This window comes from Gadus chalcogrammus, chromosome 8, assembly GCF_026213295.1.
Source record: "Gadus chalcogrammus isolate NIFS_2021 chromosome 8, NIFS_Gcha_1.0, whole genome shotgun sequence".
NCBI classification, from domain to species: Eukaryota; Metazoa; Chordata; class Actinopteri; order Gadiformes; family Gadidae; genus Gadus; species Gadus chalcogrammus.
Window position 1 is genome coordinate 7,955,786 of NC_079419.1, and position 22,381 is coordinate 7,978,166.

Consider the following 22,381-nt stretch of genomic DNA (forward strand, 5'->3'; position numbering starts at 1 on the left):
GGTATTGGATTCAACATATGTATTTATGGAAAAGAAAAGATGTGCAACACTTGTACAGTTGTTGCTCTATACATCCCTGAAAAATACTCAAATCCTTCCAAAGTAAAATGTATATCTGACTTTGATGGACTATTGCCATTTTGGATCCTTACAATAAACCAGAATAAAACTCGTACCCGTTTGTTTTCTTTACAGCCAACTGAGTCGCAACGGCCTTGACAAGCTGGAACTCTCCAACAGGATAACATCAGTCTGTTTGTTGCGCGCTCTAAAGGCTTTTATCCAAAGCACTTTGCAGTGCTTTAGTAAACAGATTTTATTTTGTTTGAAATGCAGCGCTGTGTTCGGAGCTAATCCCATTAGACTTGGCACTTCTAAACCAGGCAGGGTCTCTGGTGTTTGATGTGTGGTTCTTCCCCTTAGGTTTTAATTAAATGGCACCAAACTGGTGTCAGAGTCTTGTACAGTCAGTCAGAGATTATATTTGACAGTTTAAGCAAAGTAAAAGTCCATCAATGACCAAGTAAATTAACTCAAATGCGTTTGTTTTTATTTTACAGCATATGAAATGGCCAGGAAATTGTTACTATTATTTAGGTGAAAAACATTTCCCAAGGTCATCTTATTCATCTTCATCTCAATAGGCTTCATCACAGATGTGTAATAGTAGGGGCCGACACAGGTGTATCTCAGGACATTAATTAAGGGCACAGACCTATTAACTTCATGAGCTACACCTGTTTTCACCACTACACCTCTATAGGAAAGACACATTCTGAACGTAAAACATAGCTTACACCGTCACTTCTGTATCCTTTTGAGGAACACTAATAAACTTGCGATAGACAAAAGCGACAATTTTAACTTGCTTCTTTTTTTTGTTTCTAAAACAATCTAAAATTGAGACAGTTCAGCTTTCATCTAGACTGGGCACAGCCATCCAAAAGATTACACACAATTCGACAAAATTGGCAACAATCGATCCTCAAAATAAGGCATAAACCCATTTGATAACCTTCAATGCAGGGTACACTCCATTACGAACAAGCCATTCTGTTGTGCAGAATAAAAGAGCAGGGATATTTCTTCTGAAAGCAGTTGGTTGGCACTTAAAAGCAGTAGGGTATGGTGGATGTACTCACTCCAGATTGTCTTGTTGTGTCTGGTCTTCATATGAGAAGAGGATAACTGCTGAGGTTTCCCACCGAGTGCTGAAAGGTTACTGGCAGAGGCTTATTTCAGCTTCCAAAATGCATAGAAACTTTTTCCCTGGCAAAGTCTTTGGTAAAAAGAACAAGAACGAATCCTTAAAAGCATAAACAATCTCCCGTCGGTAAATGGACGCCTTAAAATATTTGACTTTGTGCAAACTTCATTTTTTTAACTAAAAACAATGTAAAACATCAATAATATCATAAGACATCTCGTTTTCTTTTCCAGAATATCTTCCTAAAATGTAACTCCCTTCGAGTCAGCGGCAGAGTCTTTGTAACAGCTGATTCCAATCATCCATAACGAACATATCCCTTAGCCAATCGGAGGCCGGACGTCAGTGAGCTCCGCCCCTCCTAAAGGAACACCTCACGCTTCTTCTCCTTCTTGAGCAAGTCTTTGGGGAAGGGTGGAGGGGGCGGAGGCGGAGGGTCGGGGCTCCTAATGTGAGTGCTGAACGACGGGGACGGCTTGACGTTGATGGGGGGCGTCGGTTGGGTGAACCGATCTATATGGGGGGGGGGGGAAACCCTGATATTAAACGGACCTCGTGTGAAATGAGTCATTAACGATTGAGAGCGCATTTAGCTGCCGGGTGAATACTTATATGTATGTATAAATGCATGGTATTTAAGGTCAAACCACATCAACTTAAAACACAGATAAATGCGTTTATTTCTTTAAATAAAGAGTCCTGCTACTTTAAATGCACAAGCCCTGTTTTAATAATGATCAACCTACCCTGGGCATTCGTACTTGTATATGGAAGTAACGGCAGTGTATGTGTGTGTGTGTAGGTGGGAGAACCACCTGGGACTCTCGGGGTCTCTTACCTGAGTTGATCACCTGGGGGCTGGGGCTCGTCTTACTTACGGCCCTCAGACTGCCCCCCTCCTTCCCGGTCACCTTGATGGGCACCACCTGACTCATGTCAATAGACGCTGGGGGGAGAGTGAGGGCGAGGTTATGAAATGAGCTTCACCCTTTGGTGCTATGGCTGCCGTAAGACCCCCGCCGATAGGTGTCACGGTTCACTAACAGGGGTTTTCCGGCAATATAGTGTACGTCAAAGTTCCCCGACAGGGTTCTTCCGCCGATAAGTCATAGTATTCATTTCCATAAGAGGGGTTTTCAAAAGGATATATTTTTTTTTTAACTATGTGCTTCTCGCCCAGAAGTATGACTGTGGAACTTTCTTTACAAAAATAAATCATAAAAGCATTAAAATAAATAGAATACTCTAAAAAGAAGCCTGCATGACGGTAATCGATGGTGTATTGTATTGTCCACACCAGTAATGAAACCCAAACCCTCCGGTGGCGCCGTGCGTACCTGCCCGCTGGTGGGAGCCCCGGTGGTGGCCCTTGGAGCTCTTGGTGCTCTTGGCCTTGCTGTGCACGGCCAGCTTGGTGGGGATCTGCTGCTGCACGCCGCCCTCCTTGTGGGGCTGGTTGGTGGTGCTGACCAGCTGCAGGGGCACCACCACCACCGGCTTGGGGCTCATGCTGTGCCTCCGCGGGGGCACCAACGGGGGCACCTCCCCCCCGCCGCGGTGGTGGGGGGGATGGTGGACGTGGTTGTGGACGTGGTTGGTGGGGTGGATGTGGGGATCGGGGCTGACCCTCCTCTGGGCCACGCTGAACGACTGGGTCGCCCGCAGGAACTGAGAGAGGAGGGAGGGGTAGGGGAGAGGATGGATGGGGGTGGGGGAGAGGAGGGAGGGGTGGGGGAGAGGTGGGGGAGAGGAGGGAGGGGTGGGGGAGAGGAGGGAGGGGTGGGGGAGAGGAGGGAGGGGTGGGGGAGAGGAGGGAGGGGTGGGGAGAGGATGGAGGGGTGGGGGAGAGGAGGAGGAGGTGGGGGAGAGGAGGGAGGGGTGGGGGAGAGGAGGGAGGGGTGGGGGAGAGGAGGGAGGGGTGGGGGAGAGGTAAGAGGACAGACAGAGGCTTTGATCGAAGCACTTAAACTCTGAACTCAAATACAAAACACAAAAAAAATCGGCTAAAGTGTGAAGAACATTAATATAAATACAATTATAAGGAGACAAATAAACAAAAGAGAATATAACAACATAACAATATTAACAATAGAACCAGTCTCTCAGATCTCTATGAAACCAACAGAGAACATCTCCTGTGCTCAGAGATGAACCCACAACGGCGTAGAGACAAGCAACTAAACAACGTTTAGTTGCTGGTTAATGCATGCGCGTGCGTGCGTGTGTGCCGGCGCGTGCCCGCGTGTGCGTGCGTGCGTGTGTGCCGGCGCGTGCCTGCGTGTCTGCCCGCGTGTGCGTGCGTGCTTTGGGGCCCCCACCTGGTCGCTCTGCTTCTGCTGCTTCAGCTGCTGCGTCTCCAGCAGCAGGCGCTCGCGCTCCACCTTCTGCGCGCTCTCCCGCAGCCGCACCAGGTCCCCCTGGTAGGCGGCGCGCTGGGCCTCCAGCTCCGCCCGCTCCGCCGCCAGCCGACCGTCGTGCCGGCCGTGCTCCTCGGCGCGGGCCGCCAGCTCCGCCTCCTGCTGCAGGGCGTGCACGCGCTGGCCCGCTCTCGCCGATCCTTCCCTCTCCCAGCGCTGCGCCTCCTGCCGGTGCGCCGCCTGCTGCCGCTGGAAGGCCGCCTGCTCCTCGCGCTGCTTCTCCAGGGTGCGCTGCCGCTCCTGCTCCAGCAGCAGGCCGCTGCTGTCGCGCCGCGACCCCCCGGCGCCGCCCGCCGCCGCCGCCCCCCCTGAGGAGGCCGGCGCCGTCAAACACCGCAGCTGCTGCAGGACGGCGCGGCTGTCCTGCTGGGCGATGATGGCCTGGGAGGGGGGGGGGGGGGGGGGGGTGAGAGGGTTAACAAACGATGAACAGCCAATAGGACGAACCGCATATACGGATAGAGGCGGGGTTTGCAGTCGACTGATTGGCTCAGATTGACGCATGGTGACTTTGGATGTCAATCAGGAGCTGACCCCTTGTTTTAACAAAGGGAAACACGATATAAACATGAGGCCTGGGTAACGTTACATGACATTTTATCTTAATATGAATTCATATGAATGTTTGGGTACTTGGAAGTTATGAGATGAGGCGTAGCCTGCTTTGGAATACATTCATTAGGGTTGCATTTTGTGTACATATATCTAAAGTATGTATACTATATGTACAGGAGAAACCTTCATGGATGCATGAAAGACATTTACGAGTAGAGTCTGGGCTTACCTGCAAGCTGTAGAGCCGATTGGAGAGCTGGAGCACCCGGCTAAAGAGCTGAAGGGACAAGGAGGAGTCATTCTGTATTATTGATGTAGAAACACTGCAGTTCAGAAACAGATACCGCCCAAACAAGCAGTGGGACTGTCGTCTGGATGTGGTTACCTCCTGTTCAGCAGCAGACAAACGGGGGGAGTCCGGGTACTGTATCGGAGTCTCGTCATCCGCCTGGAACAACGACAAATAGATGACAGATAAATGAATTATCATTAGTCATTATTTTACAAGGAAAGCCAAACCAACCAACCCACCCTAAAAAAGGATTTTAGATGGAAAGGATCTCGTGGGTTTCACACTATTGCTATGTGTGTTGCTATGGATAGATCCTGGCATAAATCTCAACTTCAATGCCTTTTCCTAAGTTTTAAAACGTAGGATAAAATGTCATTTTGGACTCAAAGTGCCCTCTATGGGTTAAACTATGCGTTGGTATGGTTAAAATGGTAATGGTTTAAAATCAGGGTGTACAGTTATGCTTTGACGTCACAGGCCCTCCTCCACCTCCCACCTCTTCCTCCTCCTCCTCCTCCTCCCTTCTCCTCCCTCCTCCTCCCTCCTCCACTCCTCCACTCCTCCCACTCCTCCCTCCTCCCTCCTCCTCCTCCTCCCTCCCTCCTCCTCCTCCTCCTCCTCCTCCCACCCCTCCTCCTCCTCCACTTACAGACAGCTCCCGGCTCTCTGCGTGGTGCTCCGGATCGAGGTCGTGGTCGTGGTTTTCCCCGTCGTGGTGCTCCGGTTCGTGGCGTTCCGTGTGGCGCTGCTCCGGATCGAGGCGCTCCAGGTCCTTGTGCACCGGGTCAGAGCGCTCCGGGTCCGGGTGGTCCGGGTGTTCCGGGTCCGAGCTGGTGGAGAGACGGCCGTTCTCCAGGGGGTCGTCCTGCCCGCTGGCGCCCTCTGCATCTAGGGAGGACCAGCAAGAAAAACGGTCTCAAACGGGGCCAGACATTAAAAGGAGACGTATTACACCACCAGGTGTGAGTGTGTTTAGCCTTACAAGCCGTTTTCGAAAATCTGCCCCATATGACATCACTAGTGGGCGTGTCCACCTAGATCTGTGCTGGATAGATCAGTCTAGCAGCCTACCCAGTTGACTGAAGTAAACGTTGCTCAACTATTCCAGCACAGATCTAGGTGGACACGCCCCGGGTGATGTCATATGGGGCAGATTTTCGAAACGGCTTGTAAGGCTAATCACACTCACACCTGGTGTTATCATAGGTCACCTTTAAAGTATTTGTATTGAAATAAACGGCTGAAATGAAATGTGAAATGTGGCAGCGTCCTTAAACCTAAGTGTGTGTACACACACACACACACACACACACACACACACACACACACACACACACACACACACACACACACACACACACACACACACACACACACACACACACACACACACACACACACACACACACACCTATGAAAAGACACACAATCTACAAAAAGACAAATGGGATTAATTCCCCTTGCCTTCGGCGGGTTGGCCGGGGGGCCTGGTCTCGAAACCCCCGAAGGTCTGGGCTCTGCGGAGAAGCAGGGGCAGCCCCTGGCTGTCATCCGCAGCCTGGTTTGGGTCCCTGATCCGGGCTAGCAGCAGGTCCTGCAGGCCCTCCACTGGAGGGGAAGAGGATCAAGAGACACACATGACAACAAACTGTTAGTGACTGAGGATGAAGGGCCAGTGAATTGACGTGTAACATGCCATGTTTCATTTGTTACTAAATGAAACCCCAAAAGATCAAGAAACATTTTAGCACATACAATGGAGCGAATAATCGAACTGCTTTAAGTGTTGCAATATAGAAACCAGAGATAGAGAAATACATTCATGTGCATCATGTTTGGTAGTATCCTAGAATAAAAAAATGTAACGTCTCATTTGTTTGTGTTTCAATTAATTGGCAGAAGCGGAGATCAAAAAAAGGAAGGGAAATAAATGAAAAGTGAAAGATTGATTCAGAGTATATGTATTCACTGTATGTAGCTTTGACACAGTGTCTGGTGAAAGACTAAATCCTCATAGTGAATACTAATTTTGCCTTATTTCTTCACCTACATAACAAGTCTCACACGTGTCAAAGGTGACATTATACCACCAGGTGTGAGTATGATTAGCCGTTACAAGCCATTGTGAGACTCGGCCTCTTCTGACACACCCACTTGTGATGTCAGAAGAGGCAGACTTCCAAAACAGCTTCCAACGGCTTCTCACACTCACAACTGGTGGAATAATACGGGCCCTTTAAGCCCTCGGCTCCTACCGTCTTTGATGGCTCCCATTATCAGTGTCTCCCCCTGCTGGAGATCACTGGCGTCCCCCCGGAGCAGCAGTCTCTTCTGGGGGGTCTCCACGCCCGTGAGGTTCTCAGTAAAGAAGGCGAAGATCTGGAGCTTCTCCTGCAGGTTCTTCTCTATCAGCATGTCCCTCCGGGCCAGCGTCTCTGCACGACCAGAGAACCACAGACTCTCACGACAACCATCACACCGGGCACGTAACGATAGTAATGGACGTCAAAGAGCCCTTGCATACTTTCACAGCCAAACACAGATAATAATATGAATGCATTATTGTGTAGATATAAAGCAAACACAATCAAGTTATCCAACTATAGGAATTGGAACAGCGGTAAATAAATTAAATGTGTCAAAGATTGACCGAGTAAAAATACAAATTCAACCCAATTATTAAACTCGAATCGCCCGTAACACCCATCCCGTTGAGAACAGATGAAGGGGCATTGGTGTATTGTGCGTGTTTTTATTACCCTGGAACTCTTTCAGCTTGGTAGACCGGGCTTCCTCCTCCTCTTGACTCTTGACCTTTAATATTGGGCAGCTGCAACAGACAAAGATTTGTAAATCCTCAATTTTGGTCAAGATGTCACACTCACATTACTTTCACGCAATCAGTGAGCGGTCTGCAAAAAAGCTTTTTGCATGGATGTATGCCGTATAGCTCCACATGAATATATATATATATATATATACATATATATACATATATATACATATATATATATATACATATACATATACATATACATATACATATACATATACATATATAGTATACATATATATATATATACATATATACATATATATATATACATATACATATACATATATACATATATACATATATACATATACATATATATACACATATATACATATACATACATATACATACACATATATATATATATATATATATCAGTGGCGGCTGGTGGTTTTTAAAGTGAGGGAGGAAGGACTGCGCGCTTGGTTGCCATTGGCCTGCTTGCACTGTTGGTGTATGGTGGCATAAGAATGTGGAGACTCAAGTTGTTTTCACAAGGTGTTTTGGTGAACTACAAAATAGCAGGGGAGGGAGTTATGGTGAATACAATTTATACAAAGCCAACCAGTGGCATCACTGTAATTTGAGAAGGAAAGGATGCAAAGCATATTAGTCAAATCAGCAGGCCTACTATTGATTTTGTAAAATAAAAAAAATCTGGGCCTATCATTGGGCCTAGATCTCGACGGTTGTCAAGATCACGTTGGTGCTCACACAACGTGATCTTGACACTTGTCGTGGCGTTTGGTTGCCCTATCAAGATTTTCCACATCAGTGAAACCATGAACAGCCCACGTTGGAGATTTGCTATTATTCATAAGCAAACAGGGCCAGCAATAAGTCGATTGCTTGTAATGCTACCAGTAAGCCATGCGTACCTAGCAAACCATGTAGCACTCACAACACTGACGTTGCCATTACTTCTGGTCACCTTGATTTTGGGAAGTGGTCTACCTCTTTCTTTGGTCGCTAACTTAGCACTGTAACTCAATGAATGGAATGCTTTTTTTAATAAGACGTTAACAATGTCCTCCGTTTCCAACGTTTCCATTGTGCATTTAGGATCTCGCTATCGCAGATTTCACTTGCTCTGCGTCTCTGACTGAGCACCGCGGCAATGCAGACCGGGTTTGTTATCGACAGCGTTGCCAGATTGGGCAGATTTCCCGCCGAATGATAATTCTTCCAGCCTAAAATGGTTAAAGTAGCCCAATTGGGTGGGAAATCTGACCAATCTGGCAACACTGCTCAACATCCAGGGATCCTGCTTATTGGTTCATAGCGCAGACGGATAGATTTTTGCGCGGAATCAGACCCCTTAAGGTCCCACCCACTCAGAGGAGGACTTTCCTCCTCTCATCCCCATTGAAACCCATGTTATCCACCGGCCGCCAGTACTTTCGGGGAAATGAATGGGAGTCAACGGAGGATAACGGAGGACCTTCCTCCCTGAAGTAATTGTCAATAGGCGATAGGGGGTGCTAATGTCCCCTTTACCCAGGGAAACGAACATTATATATTCAAGGCAATAAAGTAGTCATATTTAAGGGCATTAATTCATTACAATAATCTGGGCATCTACATTTTTTATTCTCAACAATGTTAGGGAGGATCTTCCTCCCTCTCCTCAATGGAGAAGCCTCCACTGATATATATATAATATATATATATATATATATATATATATATATATATATATATATATATATATATATATATATATATATATATATATATATAATATCCAGCCATCAATTATAAAAGTGCTGATCTCAGCTGATCTAAGTGTCCTTCTCGCCCTCCGGTGGTCAGAAATCAATTCATGCTGCTTTACGCATTAGACAATTTACATTACACACACATTAACTGCTTGACTTGGAGCTACGGGAGCTCTCTGACCTTTCCACAGCTTGCCGTATAAGGGCCATCCAGGTGTTGCGCTCTGCTTTGGAGCGGGTGTGGATCTCGTACATCACAAAATTGTCGGAGGAGGCACAGATGAGGAACATGGCCTTCTCCTCGTGAGCCACCTCCCTGACTATCAGACTCTGCAGGGAGATGACCGGAGACTTGTTGTCTTGCTGTGTTCAAGAGATAAAGAAAGAAAATGAAAGAGCTTCAAAAGAACAAGGTCAGAGTTAGACCCCGATCCCAGGCTGTGAATTTTCATTTTTTCAACCCACATGAGTGTCATGAGTCATGTGTGTTTGTTCAAAACACATGACTGCTGATTATCCACCTGACATTTGCATATTTTGTCATCAATTTTGGTATGTTATAGCTAACGACACCAATGTATTGACTCCAAACTTGAGAGCCTGCTAGGATTTTCTGTCACATTTCCATTGCATATATGCAGTATTTCATACTATTTACAAATATGAATACAAACAGAATTCAAATATCTAACTCAATTATGATTATTAAATAAAATGGATGATTAATTCTACAGTTGAACACGTTGCCATAAACTTTAAAAACAGGACTTTTTGCAATATCCAAGTCCCGCAGGCATGTATGACCAAAGTTTTACACTCAAACACGAGGGGGGCTTAAGAGGTGCCTCGGAAGGTCTCTGCTTACCATGGTTTTAAAGGCCAGCTTCTGGTCTTTCTCCTGCAGCAGGATGAGAACATCGGTAAGGAGAAGAGCCTGGACCTCTGTGGGAGGAGGGAGCTAGCGATCAATCACAACACAGCCCCAGACCCACGCTAGGGGCGCTCTCAACACACCAGCACATGAACTCACCCAACAAAACAAACCGCTGGGATCAAACAATGAGGGTGTTTTTTTGGAAGGAAAATAAGGGAGGTTTCGTTTTGGTATAAGCATATTTTTTTTGTATCTCAGTTTGACCTTAACAAACCGCCAGCAGAGTTTGCTGCTGCAAATGAGAGATCTGCTAAAGATTTATTCGAAATACTATTAAAAGGGATTTTTGGGTGACACAAGTAGTCAACAAGTGCAAATGGAGATGTAAGAACCAGATGGACAGGGGCGTTGTCAAAACACATGTCACCCACATACGAGAAGGGGTGCGCAGCCAATAGTACCACAGGGGTTTGTAGCAGGAAGTAACAAACCCGTGCCTTGCATTTACATAGTAGCTACCCGTTTGACAACTTTCTACATTGCATATAAAAATAAATAAATAATGTTCACCAACCCTTTGTGAGATCCAAAGAGAAAGGTGTTTTTACATCAAGTCATTGGTTGGGGTTTACTCACCCCTTAAACACCTTCATCATTCAATGAGTCAAAAAAAATAAATAAAAAATTATAATCTAGCGGTAGGTCACCTTTGAGTTTCCCGGAGGACTCCTTGATGGTGAAGGTGGCCTCGTTCTGCAGGGTGCGGCTGGCCTCCGTCAGGTCCTCCCGGCTGAACAGGCGTCCGTCCTTGAGCAGGCACTGGGACTTGGGCTCCAGGCGCTGGGCGATGTCCCTCAGACGGGCCGCATTCTCGAAGTCGCTCACCTGGCCGTCCACGTGGGAGATGCAGTCCCGGATCTGGGTCAGGGCGAGCGCCAGGGCACTCTGCTCCTCGGTCTCTGATGGAGGTGGTGGGGTCGGGGACATCCAATCCGTTATTTAAACTGTCCATTTGAAAAACAACCTGCGTTTACCTAGACGTAGGGCTGCTCAAATATGGTAAACAAACGTTATCACGATTATTTGTCAATATTGAAATCACGACAATTCAAACGATTATTTTTGAGTTGGAAAATATGATGCATTTATTCAACATTTCTCTAAAAAACACATTTTAACTGAGAACTTCTGCCTTAAAACAATACACAAAATGTTCAAATAGAAAGTAACACATGTTTCCAGTCGTTTATACAAAAATTGTATGAATAAAATAAATACACAAAATAAAGCTTCACCTCGAATATATTAATGGTTTGACGCAAAAATCGAAAATGCGATAATAATTCGATTAATCGCACAGCCCTACCTAAACGCTGTAGATATTCACAATGGGAACAGTAGCCAACTATAAAATGTCAAATATGTACTAACAGGCAGATCTTAGTGTTAAATATGTTAGTGAGTATCAGAGCAGAGGTAGAGGGTGGGGGACCAGATGTAGGATAACTTCCAGGGGTTAGCACGTCAATTGTGCATGCGAAGGCTCAAGCAATGGTTAGCAAAAGCTTGCAAAAGTCGACATTTCGTAACGGTTTGCTCACCCCTACTCTGCTGCTAGGTTCTGGTCCCCATTTCTTTTTAATCTCGTCAACGTATGCCATTGGGGCCTCACAGCACTTATTCAGTCCACTATCATTTAGTCTGGAGGTTTCAGTGTAACCCAGTCCTGGACATGATTAAAGGTGACATATTATACCTCCAGGTGTGAGTGTAAATAGCCCTTATAAGCCGTTCTGAAAATCGGCCTCTTCTGACATCACAAGTGGCTGAGTCCACCTAGATGTGTGCTGGATAGATCAGTCTACCAGCCTACCCAGTGGACTGTAGCAAAATGCTCATCTATTTAGCACACATCCAGGTTGACACGCCCACTTGTAATGTCAGAAGAGCTGATTTTCAGAACGGCTTGTCATGGCTAATCCCACTCACACCTGGTGGTATGAGGTCACCTTTAAGACCAGCCTGTCTGAGGGAGCCAGCAGGTGCAGGTCTGGAGAGACGAGCATGGCCTTACCCTCAGTGTTCTGCATGATGCGTTCCACCAACACGGGGTATTTGGTTATGCGTTGGGTAACCAGCAGGAAGCACTCGGGAATGCCAAGCCGTCGCACTATTGACAGTTGGCCTACTTTCTGAAACGAGACGTTAAATTCACTTGAGCCACATCCTAAAATTGCCCTTCAATTGCCCTTTTTTTCTTCGTACTTTAAAGTATTTTTCAACAATGTTAATGTAATGGACACTCTGTAATAACAGGTTGGACCACTAGTTAATGGTTTTAATGTAATTTCCTGCTAGATTTTAGCATTGTTTCACTAATAAATGTACGTGTGTGTATGTATACCTATCTGCCTTTGTATACTTTTTTTGAGAGTATGAAAGGAATCCCTTGAAACAAGGAACTGACTGGAATGGATATTTTCCAGCAATACAGCAATACATGGTTGCTGTTCCCCTGAGATGGATATCTGGAAGTTACCCTTATTCAGAAAACAAAGGGCATGCAAAACTAGCCCTGCAGCTATTGTTACAGACAACATGAAACTGCATTATGATTGTATCCTGCTTCCTTGAAGCACAAAAAAAAAATCAACACTGCTCTACTTTGGATACTATTCAAAAGATTTAAAGACATCAGTTTTCATATCTTTAAAGCATCATGATTGCCTGCAGATGGCAGTATCTCTGTCGTTATCTGCATCTCTACCGAAACCAGTTCTTGGTGTGTACAGTACATGCCCTTACCCTCATATGGGCCTGAAACTTCTTGTTGCTCTGCAGCAGGTCCTTGTAGAAGGTGACCGCGTCCCTATGATAATAGCAGAAGGCTCCGTAGAAGTCTTTCATTCTCTCGCCCAGCTCACCTGAAAACTGCATGAAAGAAGACACACCAAAAACAACAATGCTCTAAAAATGTGAAATTACCATTACACAGCACGTAGGGAGGTGTCCACTACACACCCACTCAACATCTCATAGTCTGCTAATGACCTCAGGGTTCTAGGGGCGTGGCCTGAATCCCTGCCTTTTGGTACTGTGAACTTCCTCAAAGTCTGACACCCGTCAGTAGGCCCTGTCGTCAGGCTGGGAGAGGCCTGGCTTGGCCATGGTGAGTAGTTACTGGTAGCCAGAAGGTAAAATACACTCTAATCATTAAATCAGCATAAAGGAACAGAAGGAAATTGATAGCTGAAAATTGCGTTCGATTGCAATGGATTTCCTTGAACATCAAGCGCTATACTTCACGCAGATCTTTAGATCCCTTGATAACATAATAAGGGAAATGCTTTCTCCTTAAACATAATTACACCTTGCGTTTGTAACAACTGAGAGAACATGATATACTTGACTAATTAATTATAACAGTGTTTGTGAAATCCCCAATCCAGGGAACTAGGTCAGATAAACAGGTGCTGAACTGTTTTCACCAAGAATGTGAGGCCATTGACATTGTATCATTCCTGGATGATGAGCTCACTGAGTTACACACTTGCCCTAACCCTTTAGAGGGGGCGTATCATTTAGCACGCTAATAGGCCTTTCACACCTAGACCGAAAGTCAGACATTCTCTGGATAATCCCCGTTTGGGCTGTATCTGTGAACAATAATGTCAGAATTTGCTCCTCCGGAGTTTAACCTACCAGGCCCCAAGAGTAAAGTCTGGAGAAGCTGAGAGCCGGAGTAGAGTAGCTGCCTCCTACCTTTGTCTTCCTGTCTGTATTTTGCATTCAAACTACTTCTGCTTTCCACTCTTCTGTTGATATCTTCTCTTGCGGATACGTGTAACTACATGCAGCATTGTATATCCCCGCATAGAGAGTCATGTCCCGCCTCCTACCTAGACACCACCCCGCGCCTAAAGTATACGGGGTATTTCCGATAGGTGTGAAGTGATAAAAACCAACGGTTAAAACACATTTGTGAAAGTTGACCGTTGTGACCGAGTCCAGAGGGTAAGCTAACCGTGTGAAAGAGCTAATGTCCTGCCACAGCATATAACCCCCCCCCCCCCCCTCTTCCTATACGCAGCGCCGCGCCCCTACAGCGCGTGTACCTGGGCGGTGAGTATGTCAGCCAGCTGCCTGATCTGGTAGTTGCGGGGGCTGCCCTCCACCAGGCTCTCCAGCCGGCGCTGCTTCAGGCCCTGGAGGAGGGTGGTGTGGAGCACCAGCAGGCCGTCCAGCCCGTAGAAGAGGTGCTTCAGGCGGGCCTCGTCCACCAGCGCAGACTCAATCAGCTCGTTCCTGTACACGCACAGCAGGATCTTCAGGGTGCGCACGTGGTGGGACTCCGTCTGGATCAACTCTGGGGGGGGGGGGGGAAGAGGGTGGCCGGTTTTTGTTTGCCATCTATTGGTCTGTAACGATGAACATAAAGTGTGATCGACCCTGGATCATCAACTAAATATGGCAGTATTGCTAATCTTTGATAACTTTGTGGATAGAGACGAGGGGTACAGTGAAGGACCGTCCGATGTATTTCTTTGGGTCTACAGCTCATTTCCCGCCAGTTCACAAAGCAGACGGCGGTCAATAAAACAAATCTGCTAAACTCTTTCCATGGCCGTGTCAATCAAGGGGCTGTCTCTGTGTGCTGAAGCAGTGCACGGTATTTTCAGAGTGGCCGCTGCCTACCGTAGATGACGTCCTGCCTCTTGATGGACTCTTTGCTCATGGGCTTGAGGTAGTCCTGGTCCACCTCGAGGCTCCAGGAATCGCCCTCTAGGTCCTGGGCATCGTCCTCTAGCTCTCCCTGCAGCGATGCATATTTGCTCTCTGTTGGAGACACAGGCACGTTGACACACAACTCCCGATGTGGTGCTAGTGGGATCACAACTAGACTACACCTTTCCTCATAATACCAGAGAATAAAAGAGCGCTGTTGACAGTCAACTGAAGGTCCCTCGAGTAACACAAGCCCAATTCATGGCATGTTTTATGTGAGGGATTTCCTGTGCAGAATACATTTCTACGTAAATATCTTGGGTACACATCGGATTTAACGGTCACATCATCTGTACAAAGCTCTGGGCACAAGGCCAGTCAAAGTCAAAGTGTTAATAAAACTGCCCAGAGCTCGCCCTTTGACCACACAAAGGGCCCGCGTGTTGCGTCGGACAGCGGCACGGGGAGCCTTTCAACAGGCCTTCATCCCCCACACACACACACACACACACACACACACACACACACACACACACACACACACACACACACACACACACACACACACACACACACACACACACACACACACACACACACACACACACAAAGAGAGAGAGAGATACAGCGAGAGAGATGGAAAGAGAGAGCGGTGACCTTCTATGTTGCTGGGCTCCGTCGAGGAGGAGGCCAGGGACAGGGTGTCCTCATGGAGGAACCTGGACCTCAGGGAATCCAACTCGTCCATGAGCCCCTGTCTGGACCTGTGGAGGGGACAGGGTGGGGCACGGTGGTGGTGAGTGGGGGCTGGCGGTGAGTGGTCTTGCGAGATGAACAATCAAGAGCTCCATGGGAAGTCGGTTCAAGTAACATTGCATTTATGTACCACACACACTCAGTCTTTAAGGTGCCCTTAAATGACACACGCTTCAGCGTGAGCCCTCTACAGTGCATAAAGGAAAGACTCACTCCATTATTAAGGAAGGAGCGATGTCAGGAAGGGAGACGGACGTAGAATCAAAGCTTTGAAGTTATTTGAAGAAGGGGACTCGTAGGGCGAAGGCTTGGTCTTGTCTAAGCCATGGATTACACTAGGATGTCAGCGTATGGTTACGTGATTACAGACAAACACAAGCCCGGCTTAATAGGAATGAGAATGAAAGTCGCACAATATCACACGTTTAATTATCTCCACCCATGGGTGTTGTTTTTGTGCATTTCTGTGTTAAATTTGTGAATATTTTTATTTTTCATATAAAATAAACAAGTAAAGTATGATTCCCTCCCACCTTGGACAATCAGCACACACACACACACACACACACACACGATTATTTTGATGTTCAGTTTCCTCGTCATATATATATAGAGCTCACTCGCGTCACTCTCAACCCAGTACCTCCCCCTCCCTCAGTGCATATCTCAGGACCTTTATTTATTATTTTTTCCTCTGACTCACACACACACACACCTGAGGCTTGTGAGGGGCTTGGAGGGTGTCGCAGGGGGAACACTGGAACTCTCTGGGGTGACGGTCATTCCTGGACTGACTGGTTAGCCAAGCTGGAGGCCATGCAGAGCCGAGGGAGAATCTCTGTCCCCAGATCTGAGAGGAGAAGAGGGAGAGGAGAGAGAGAGAGAGAGAGAGAGAGAGAGAGAGAGAGAGAGAGAGAGAGAGAGAGAGAGAGAGAGAGAGAGAGAGAGAGAGAGAGAGAGAGAGAGAGAGAGAGAGAGAGAGAGAGAGAGAGAGAGAGAGAGAGAGAGAGAGAGAGAGAGAGGTTCATTCTCTGTTATGAATACCTCTCATTGCCCTCCCATGAAACAAATGACCAACGAATGACTGGATCTTTGACCTTCAACCTTAAAGTCACATGTTCTAGGGAACGGTGAAGACAGTAGTGGGTATGTCCAGGGGGCGTGACAGCACACATTTGGGACATTTGGCGAGCAGACAAAATAATGTGGTGAGAATTTAGAAAGACGTAGTCATTAGAGCTGAGCCAGTCATTGTATTTTGCATGGAATGAAAATGGCCTTAGCTTAAGTGCTCCTATACAACAGGTGTTGTTCAATCAAAATGAAATTAGCTATGTGTTGACATATCATCGTTGCTAATTTACCTACTGAGATGTGTAATTCATGCTCCAGCTCTACTCATTTTGAAAGAACATAGGTGAAGCACCAAATAGACTGAGCATTACAGTTAATGGGAAAAATACCAGAGACAGTTAAGAGCTAAACATAGACTTGGCAGTTGGGATTTTACACTCGGTATAAAGTCAGAGAATGAGTAGTATAGACCCGGCCACACAGGAAATATCTGTTGAAGATCCCATTACAGGGAAAGGGGTATATGAGGGACAAAAGGTAATTTAGTCATTAGAAAATGCAAAAGCAAGCCTAAGTGAGTGTCATCACAAAGTAAATGTTAGTATAATCCCTTAAATACAAACTGACATTACCCTGGTAATACATTTAGGAGAAGACAGACTAAGAAACCCCAGGTCTAGTCAACTCATACCATTGGAAGATGTTGATTTGTGGTCACTGTATGCAAATGTCTAGTTCTACATCTTGCTGCAGGTCAGGTCAGCTGTGCATACTTAGCTTGCATGTCAACAGCCTCTTATCTACTCAAATGAGACAGGGAGAAACAGCACAGCTCTTTGGAATGTAAACAAACCAAAAGATTGACTACTTGATCTAATGATGATTGTGTATGAATTATGCCGTTCATTCACTCCTCCTCCTCTAATTGTATATCCAATACAATGTTTAAAGGGATTCTTCAGGTCAAGAGTTGAACGTGACCATGTCTTCTTTTTAGAATCATCAAGAGTCAGACTTGAACAAGTACTTTTTCTTAGAATCATCTTGAACATCGTTTTGTAGAGATGAGGTCAAACCCCAGCCTCTGTGTGTGTACATGTGTGTACTCGTATAACATATTATGTACATAATATGTTATACGAGTTTCTATCTGCGTACATGTCACCTTTTTGCCATTTCATCGTTGTGTTAGCAGAGCCTAGGGAAGCAGTTATTGCAGTTGTTCCCAATCGTAGGGGCGGGACCACATTATGAGTCACCTGATATGCATAATGCCTCATGATTGGCAGCCAAATTAGGGACTCAATGCCAATCACTCAGTGTGGAGCAATGTCGACTCTTCACCAGAAAATGTATATCACAGGCCGATGCTGATGTGGTTGGACAGGTGTGTGGAAGCAGATGCACAAAATGGGTTGGTGTTGCGATCATTTTAGAGCCATAAAAATGGGATAGGGCAGTCTGTACTTAACTAGACCTTTTTAACAAGACATGGGTTAACATTAATAAGGGTTATACAGAAACGGCACTTTATACAGTACTCTAATAAACATTTCATGTTAATACTTGTTGACAAAGGCTTAGGAAAAAGTATCAATTTTAATAATTGGTTTCACATAAGGATGGCTGACAAACAATGAAGCGTTTGGACAAGGAATTATTCTGGAGGAGAGATATCACTAGTTACGCCTAGAGTACACACATTACTGTTTGGTCTGGACGAGCAGACACACACCCATACACGCACACACATACGCCTCTGGGTCACCTTTAAGACACACACCGAGACCTCTTGAAGAACAAGCAAGACAACAGCCATGACACATATACTGGCTGTTGACTGATGCATCTCAAAAAAACGTCTTAACTTTTTCTATGATTGTTGGTCTTTTGGCACTGCCCCAACGATGAAATTCTAAATGACATCATGACATTGAAATTTAGCTTCTTCACATTTCGAGCTCATTACCCCAGTCAGACGTACCAACATCAACAGATCAAAACTATGTCAACCCCGCATTCAATGCGTTGCTTGCAGCTAAAAGAGTTCAACCAATCACATACAGTATTTTCTCTACTCCTCCATATGTGTACACAGCCATAGGTACACAACGGAATAACACACACAGCTGGCTAGCGTGTTTGAAGAATGTAAATTAAGCCCTGAGAACCAAACCAATCCCCCTAGCCTATATTTTCTCCCACGCTAATCATGGTTCCTTTGGGCCGAACACTATGGGATGAAAGCATATGGTCTTTGACAAGCCAGTTTAGACCTAGTGAGTAGAGACTTTTCACATTCGGGCGTGTCACACCTGGCCTACCAGTTTTTAACAGTCCACACTGTTGGCAGCTGAAAGGGGTGTGAACTGTGTGACCGCCTTGTACCTGATGGTAAACCATTGGCCGGCCACTCTGCTCCGAGAGTCAGACCAACCAACCGGGCCACGAGCTTCTGTGACCAATTGACCATTCTTGCAACCAAAAAATGGTCAAGGTGTGGACAGTAGCTCAGGGGGTAGAGCGGGCTGGCTGGTGACCGCAAGTTCTTTCCCCGGCTCCTCCTAGCGTGTCGAGGTGTCCCTGAGCAAGGCACCTAATCCTAGCTGATCCAGACGAGCTGGCTGTCGCTTTGCGTGATTGACTCCGCCGTCGGTGTGTGAATGTGTGCATGAATGGACGAATTTCAGGCACTATTGAAAGTGCTTTGCATAAAAGTGCTTTATAAATGCAGTCCATTTACCCAGAAGAATTTTGTGGGTATATATATTTAGCCTTACACATGGGTACATCCCAAACCGGGGGGGGGGGGGGGGGGGGGGGGATTAACATCTCGATCAAGGGCCCTTTTGTATGCCTGCCCTTCTTTACAGTAACTGTTTAGTAACTGCATAACAGTTGGCCGTCATTGTCCTTACAATCACTTACGAAGACAACGACTCAGGATGTGGTCTTCTATTCAATTCCATGACAATCACTTTCCTCATTCTGGGCACAATACCTGTTATTATTAAAAAATCGAATAAAATATATGCCATTTCATATTTGAATGACAACTTTTGTCTGGGAAGTCTAACCTCCACGATACCGGTAAACCCACCTCAGGATCAGATATCCTATTTTTTCATAAGGTTTGTAAGGTGCTAGGCTAGCTACAGGTAGACCTGAACAGCTGAGATGAGCCACACCTCAACTGAGCCACCCTACCTGCATAAGAGAGAGAGAGAGAGAGAGAGAGAGAGAGAGAGAGAGAGAGAGAGAGAGAGAGAGAGAGAAAGAGAGAGAGAGAGAATTTTCCATTCTCTATATGCGAAGCAAAACAAGACCAGCAAGTCTGCCAAGTATCCCACAGAGAAGGGAAAGACAAGAGGAAAAATAATATGACAAGAATCAAACCAACCGTGGCTGAGAATGGGTTTTTTTTTTTTCTGTGTTCAGAAAGTGAGAGATGTGCTGGTTGGTCAATCACCGGGAAAATGGCCATTATCTTGACAAGGCCATTGCAGTAAGCAACATAATCGACTAGCCAACCACCTCTCCCTCTATCCAAGTTATAAACAGACCTTGTTATGGGTCAAATTCAAAAAGGGGCTACAGGGGATAATTTTCCGTTCGTCAATATAAATATTCTGTTGTGGAAGGCTGATAACACTTCTCCACACACGCTGCTTACATATGACCCTGCCTTGACACACACGCACAGGTTACTAATTAACTAAACATAGGAAAATATGTTATTGCCTATGTGTGTGTGTGGAATTGTATCAGCATGTTTGTCTGTGTGTAAGTGAATGTCTGTTTATGTTTCTGTGTCTGTTGGTGAGTGTCTGTTTCTGTGACTGTGTCTGTTAGTGAGTGTCCATTTCTGTGACTGTGTCTGTTAGTGAGTGTCTGTGTCGTTTAGTGAGTGTCTGTTTGCGAGCGTCTGTTTCTGTGTCTGTGAGTGAGTGTCGGTGAGTGAGTGAGTGTCTGTGAGTGTCGGTGAGTGAGTGAGTGTCGGTGAGTGAGAGAGTGTCTGTGTGAGTGTGTCTGAGAGAAGGTGGGGCTGTTCATTGTGGTCTTTTTAATGACCGTTCTGCCTCGGGCCCTTTCTTCCGCAGTCCGCACGCAAACAAAGAGTGGGTGACCGGATAACACAAGTGGCCTGGTGTGTGTGTTGACTGCTCTGTGTGAATGAATACAATAGCAATATGTGGCGTTAACTAGGTAATCAACGAAAGTAATAGTCATCTAACTGGAGATGGACAACGAAAAGGCTATGGTAAAATCAATAGAATGAAAGTTAGTCTGCCTCGTGTCTTCTTGCCCAACTGCTTGTAAAGTGACATTACCTGTCATAGGTATTTAGTACTTTTAATTTACACGTTGGGGAAATATGGGGAATATCAATGATTAGGGTGAGCAGTCACTGACCTGGATTCTTAACAGCTCACACAAAAAGTGTCAAATGAAATGATCAATACAAAAATACATGGCGGGATCGTAATCATTACTATAATTAAACGTCCTTTTTAATGGGTAATTACATTGCATGTGTACGTCTACCACCATTGTAATGTTAAATGAATTACGTAACTGTCAGTGTCCCAAGGCAAAGTCCGAAAAATTGAAGTGGAAAAGATCTTTAAGAGACATCTTTAAAAGGTTTAATTTAAAGTTACAACATTAGTTTATTTGGTAAACGCAAAGCTCACTGAGCGGCGGCTGCTATTGTGCGACTATCGATTCAAAAGCGCATCCAAAAATGTATCCTTACCCGTCATTAAATGCTGCGGTGCGGGCCGAACATGCATTGAATCCTCCTTGTAATTTAATCTTCGGCTAATTCCATTGAGAGGCAAGGCAATATCCCAGACAGTAATATCAAACTTATAAAAGTACCTTCAAGAAGTCATGCGTCTGGAGGAACAAGTGCGCAAATAACAAGCGAGCAGGTAACCCAGCTCCTTGGAGGAGCCCTCCTTCCCTCACAACGCAATGCATTGTGGGAGTAGTAGTTTGCATGGCGTTGGATCGCTAGCCTACTACTTTGGCCAATCTCAATTCTCATTTTTAAACCTACCTACCCCTCGTTTTAACGCGGCCCACGTCAATATCATTATATCATATTATATTATATCATATAGATTTGTATCTTGTATGCGCTTGTGGGCCCTATATGTTTTTGTTGTGTGGCTATTTAAGAAACTGTACAAAAATATTCCCACGTAGACTCAAACTTGCCTGTAGGCGTCAGTATTTTACCATATTTAAACATTAACAGCATTTTAGTCTCAATGCATTTAAACTACTTATTTCATATTATATGAAATAACGCGAAGAGACCATTCAATCTAGATTATATATAATAAGGTGACAAATACAAGAAGCGCTCAACTATTGTATTCTTCTTAGGTTTTATTCTTTCTTTTTCTTTCTTTCTTTCTTTCTTTCTTTCTTTCTTTCTTTCTTTCTTTCTTTCTTTCTTTCTTTCTTTCTTTCTTTCTTTCTTTCTTTCTTTCTTTCTTTCTTTCTACTCCTTCCACAAATGTTCACCTAGAGGCTCCATTCCAATCTTAAAATGTTCAGATAAGCTTGGAATCGCGTGCTTCTATTCAGATTTTTTTTAATATTTTAAACGTATTAAGATATTCTACATTTAAAATATATATTTTTACAATTGAAGTTCTCCGACACTTCAACTACTTCAGAATTAGTTAAAAAATGTTCGTTATCATTTATATTTTCCCGCATTTCCCAGTTAATAAATCAAATCTTTATGAAAATAAACAATATTTAACTCAATGTGTAAAACTGCATTATAGCTTGCGAGCATGTGAGCATGAGACAAATCAAAAAGCATGGGCAGCATCTATTCAATCATGCTGTTGAAAAGGCAATTTTCTGTGTTTAGAACATCTGCTAACACCTTTTCTAGTTCCATGGTT

At 45.2% G+C, this 22,381-nt stretch overlaps 1 protein-coding gene across 1 annotated transcript; it reads right to left on the minus strand.

Moving 5' to 3' along the window:
* Nucleotides 1-167: 167 nt before the first annotated feature.
* Nucleotides 168-21,430, minus strand: arhgef18a (rho/rac guanine nucleotide exchange factor (GEF) 18a). Its single transcript, XM_056595776.1, has 20 exons — nt 21,211-21,430; nt 16,096-16,230; nt 15,282-15,388; nt 14,595-14,735; nt 14,015-14,265; nt 12,705-12,830; nt 11,974-12,091; nt 10,607-10,858; nt 9,891-9,967; nt 9,207-9,388; nt 7,231-7,301; nt 6,727-6,906; nt 5,936-6,079; nt 5,121-5,359; nt 4,565-4,627; nt 4,409-4,456; nt 3,526-4,005; nt 2,545-2,875; nt 2,046-2,153; nt 168-1,720 (listed from the first exon to the last, which is right to left on the minus strand). Exons 2-20 carry the CDS (start codon nt 16,161-16,163, stop codon nt 1,569-1,571), a joined length of 3,138 nt encoding a protein of 1,045 aa, XP_056451751.1. The 5' UTR covers nt 16,164-16,230; nt 21,211-21,430; the 3' UTR covers nt 168-1,568.
* Between the last annotated feature and the right edge of the window lie 951 nt (nt 21,431-22,381).

Coding starts and splice junctions, on each gene's coding strand:
- arhgef18a (XM_056595776.1), bottom strand. CDS start 16,163: ATGACCGTCACCCCAGAGAGTTCCAGTGTTCCCCCTGCGACACCCTCC. Junction 7,302..9,206: donor ATACGGCAAGCTGTGGAAAG/GTCAGAGAGCTC, acceptor TGTCTGTTGCAG/CTGCCCAATATTAAAGGTCA. Junction 4,628..5,120: donor CAGAGAGCCGGGAGCTGTCT/GTAAGTGGAGGA, acceptor TCGTTGTTCCAG/GCGGATGACGAGACTCCGAT.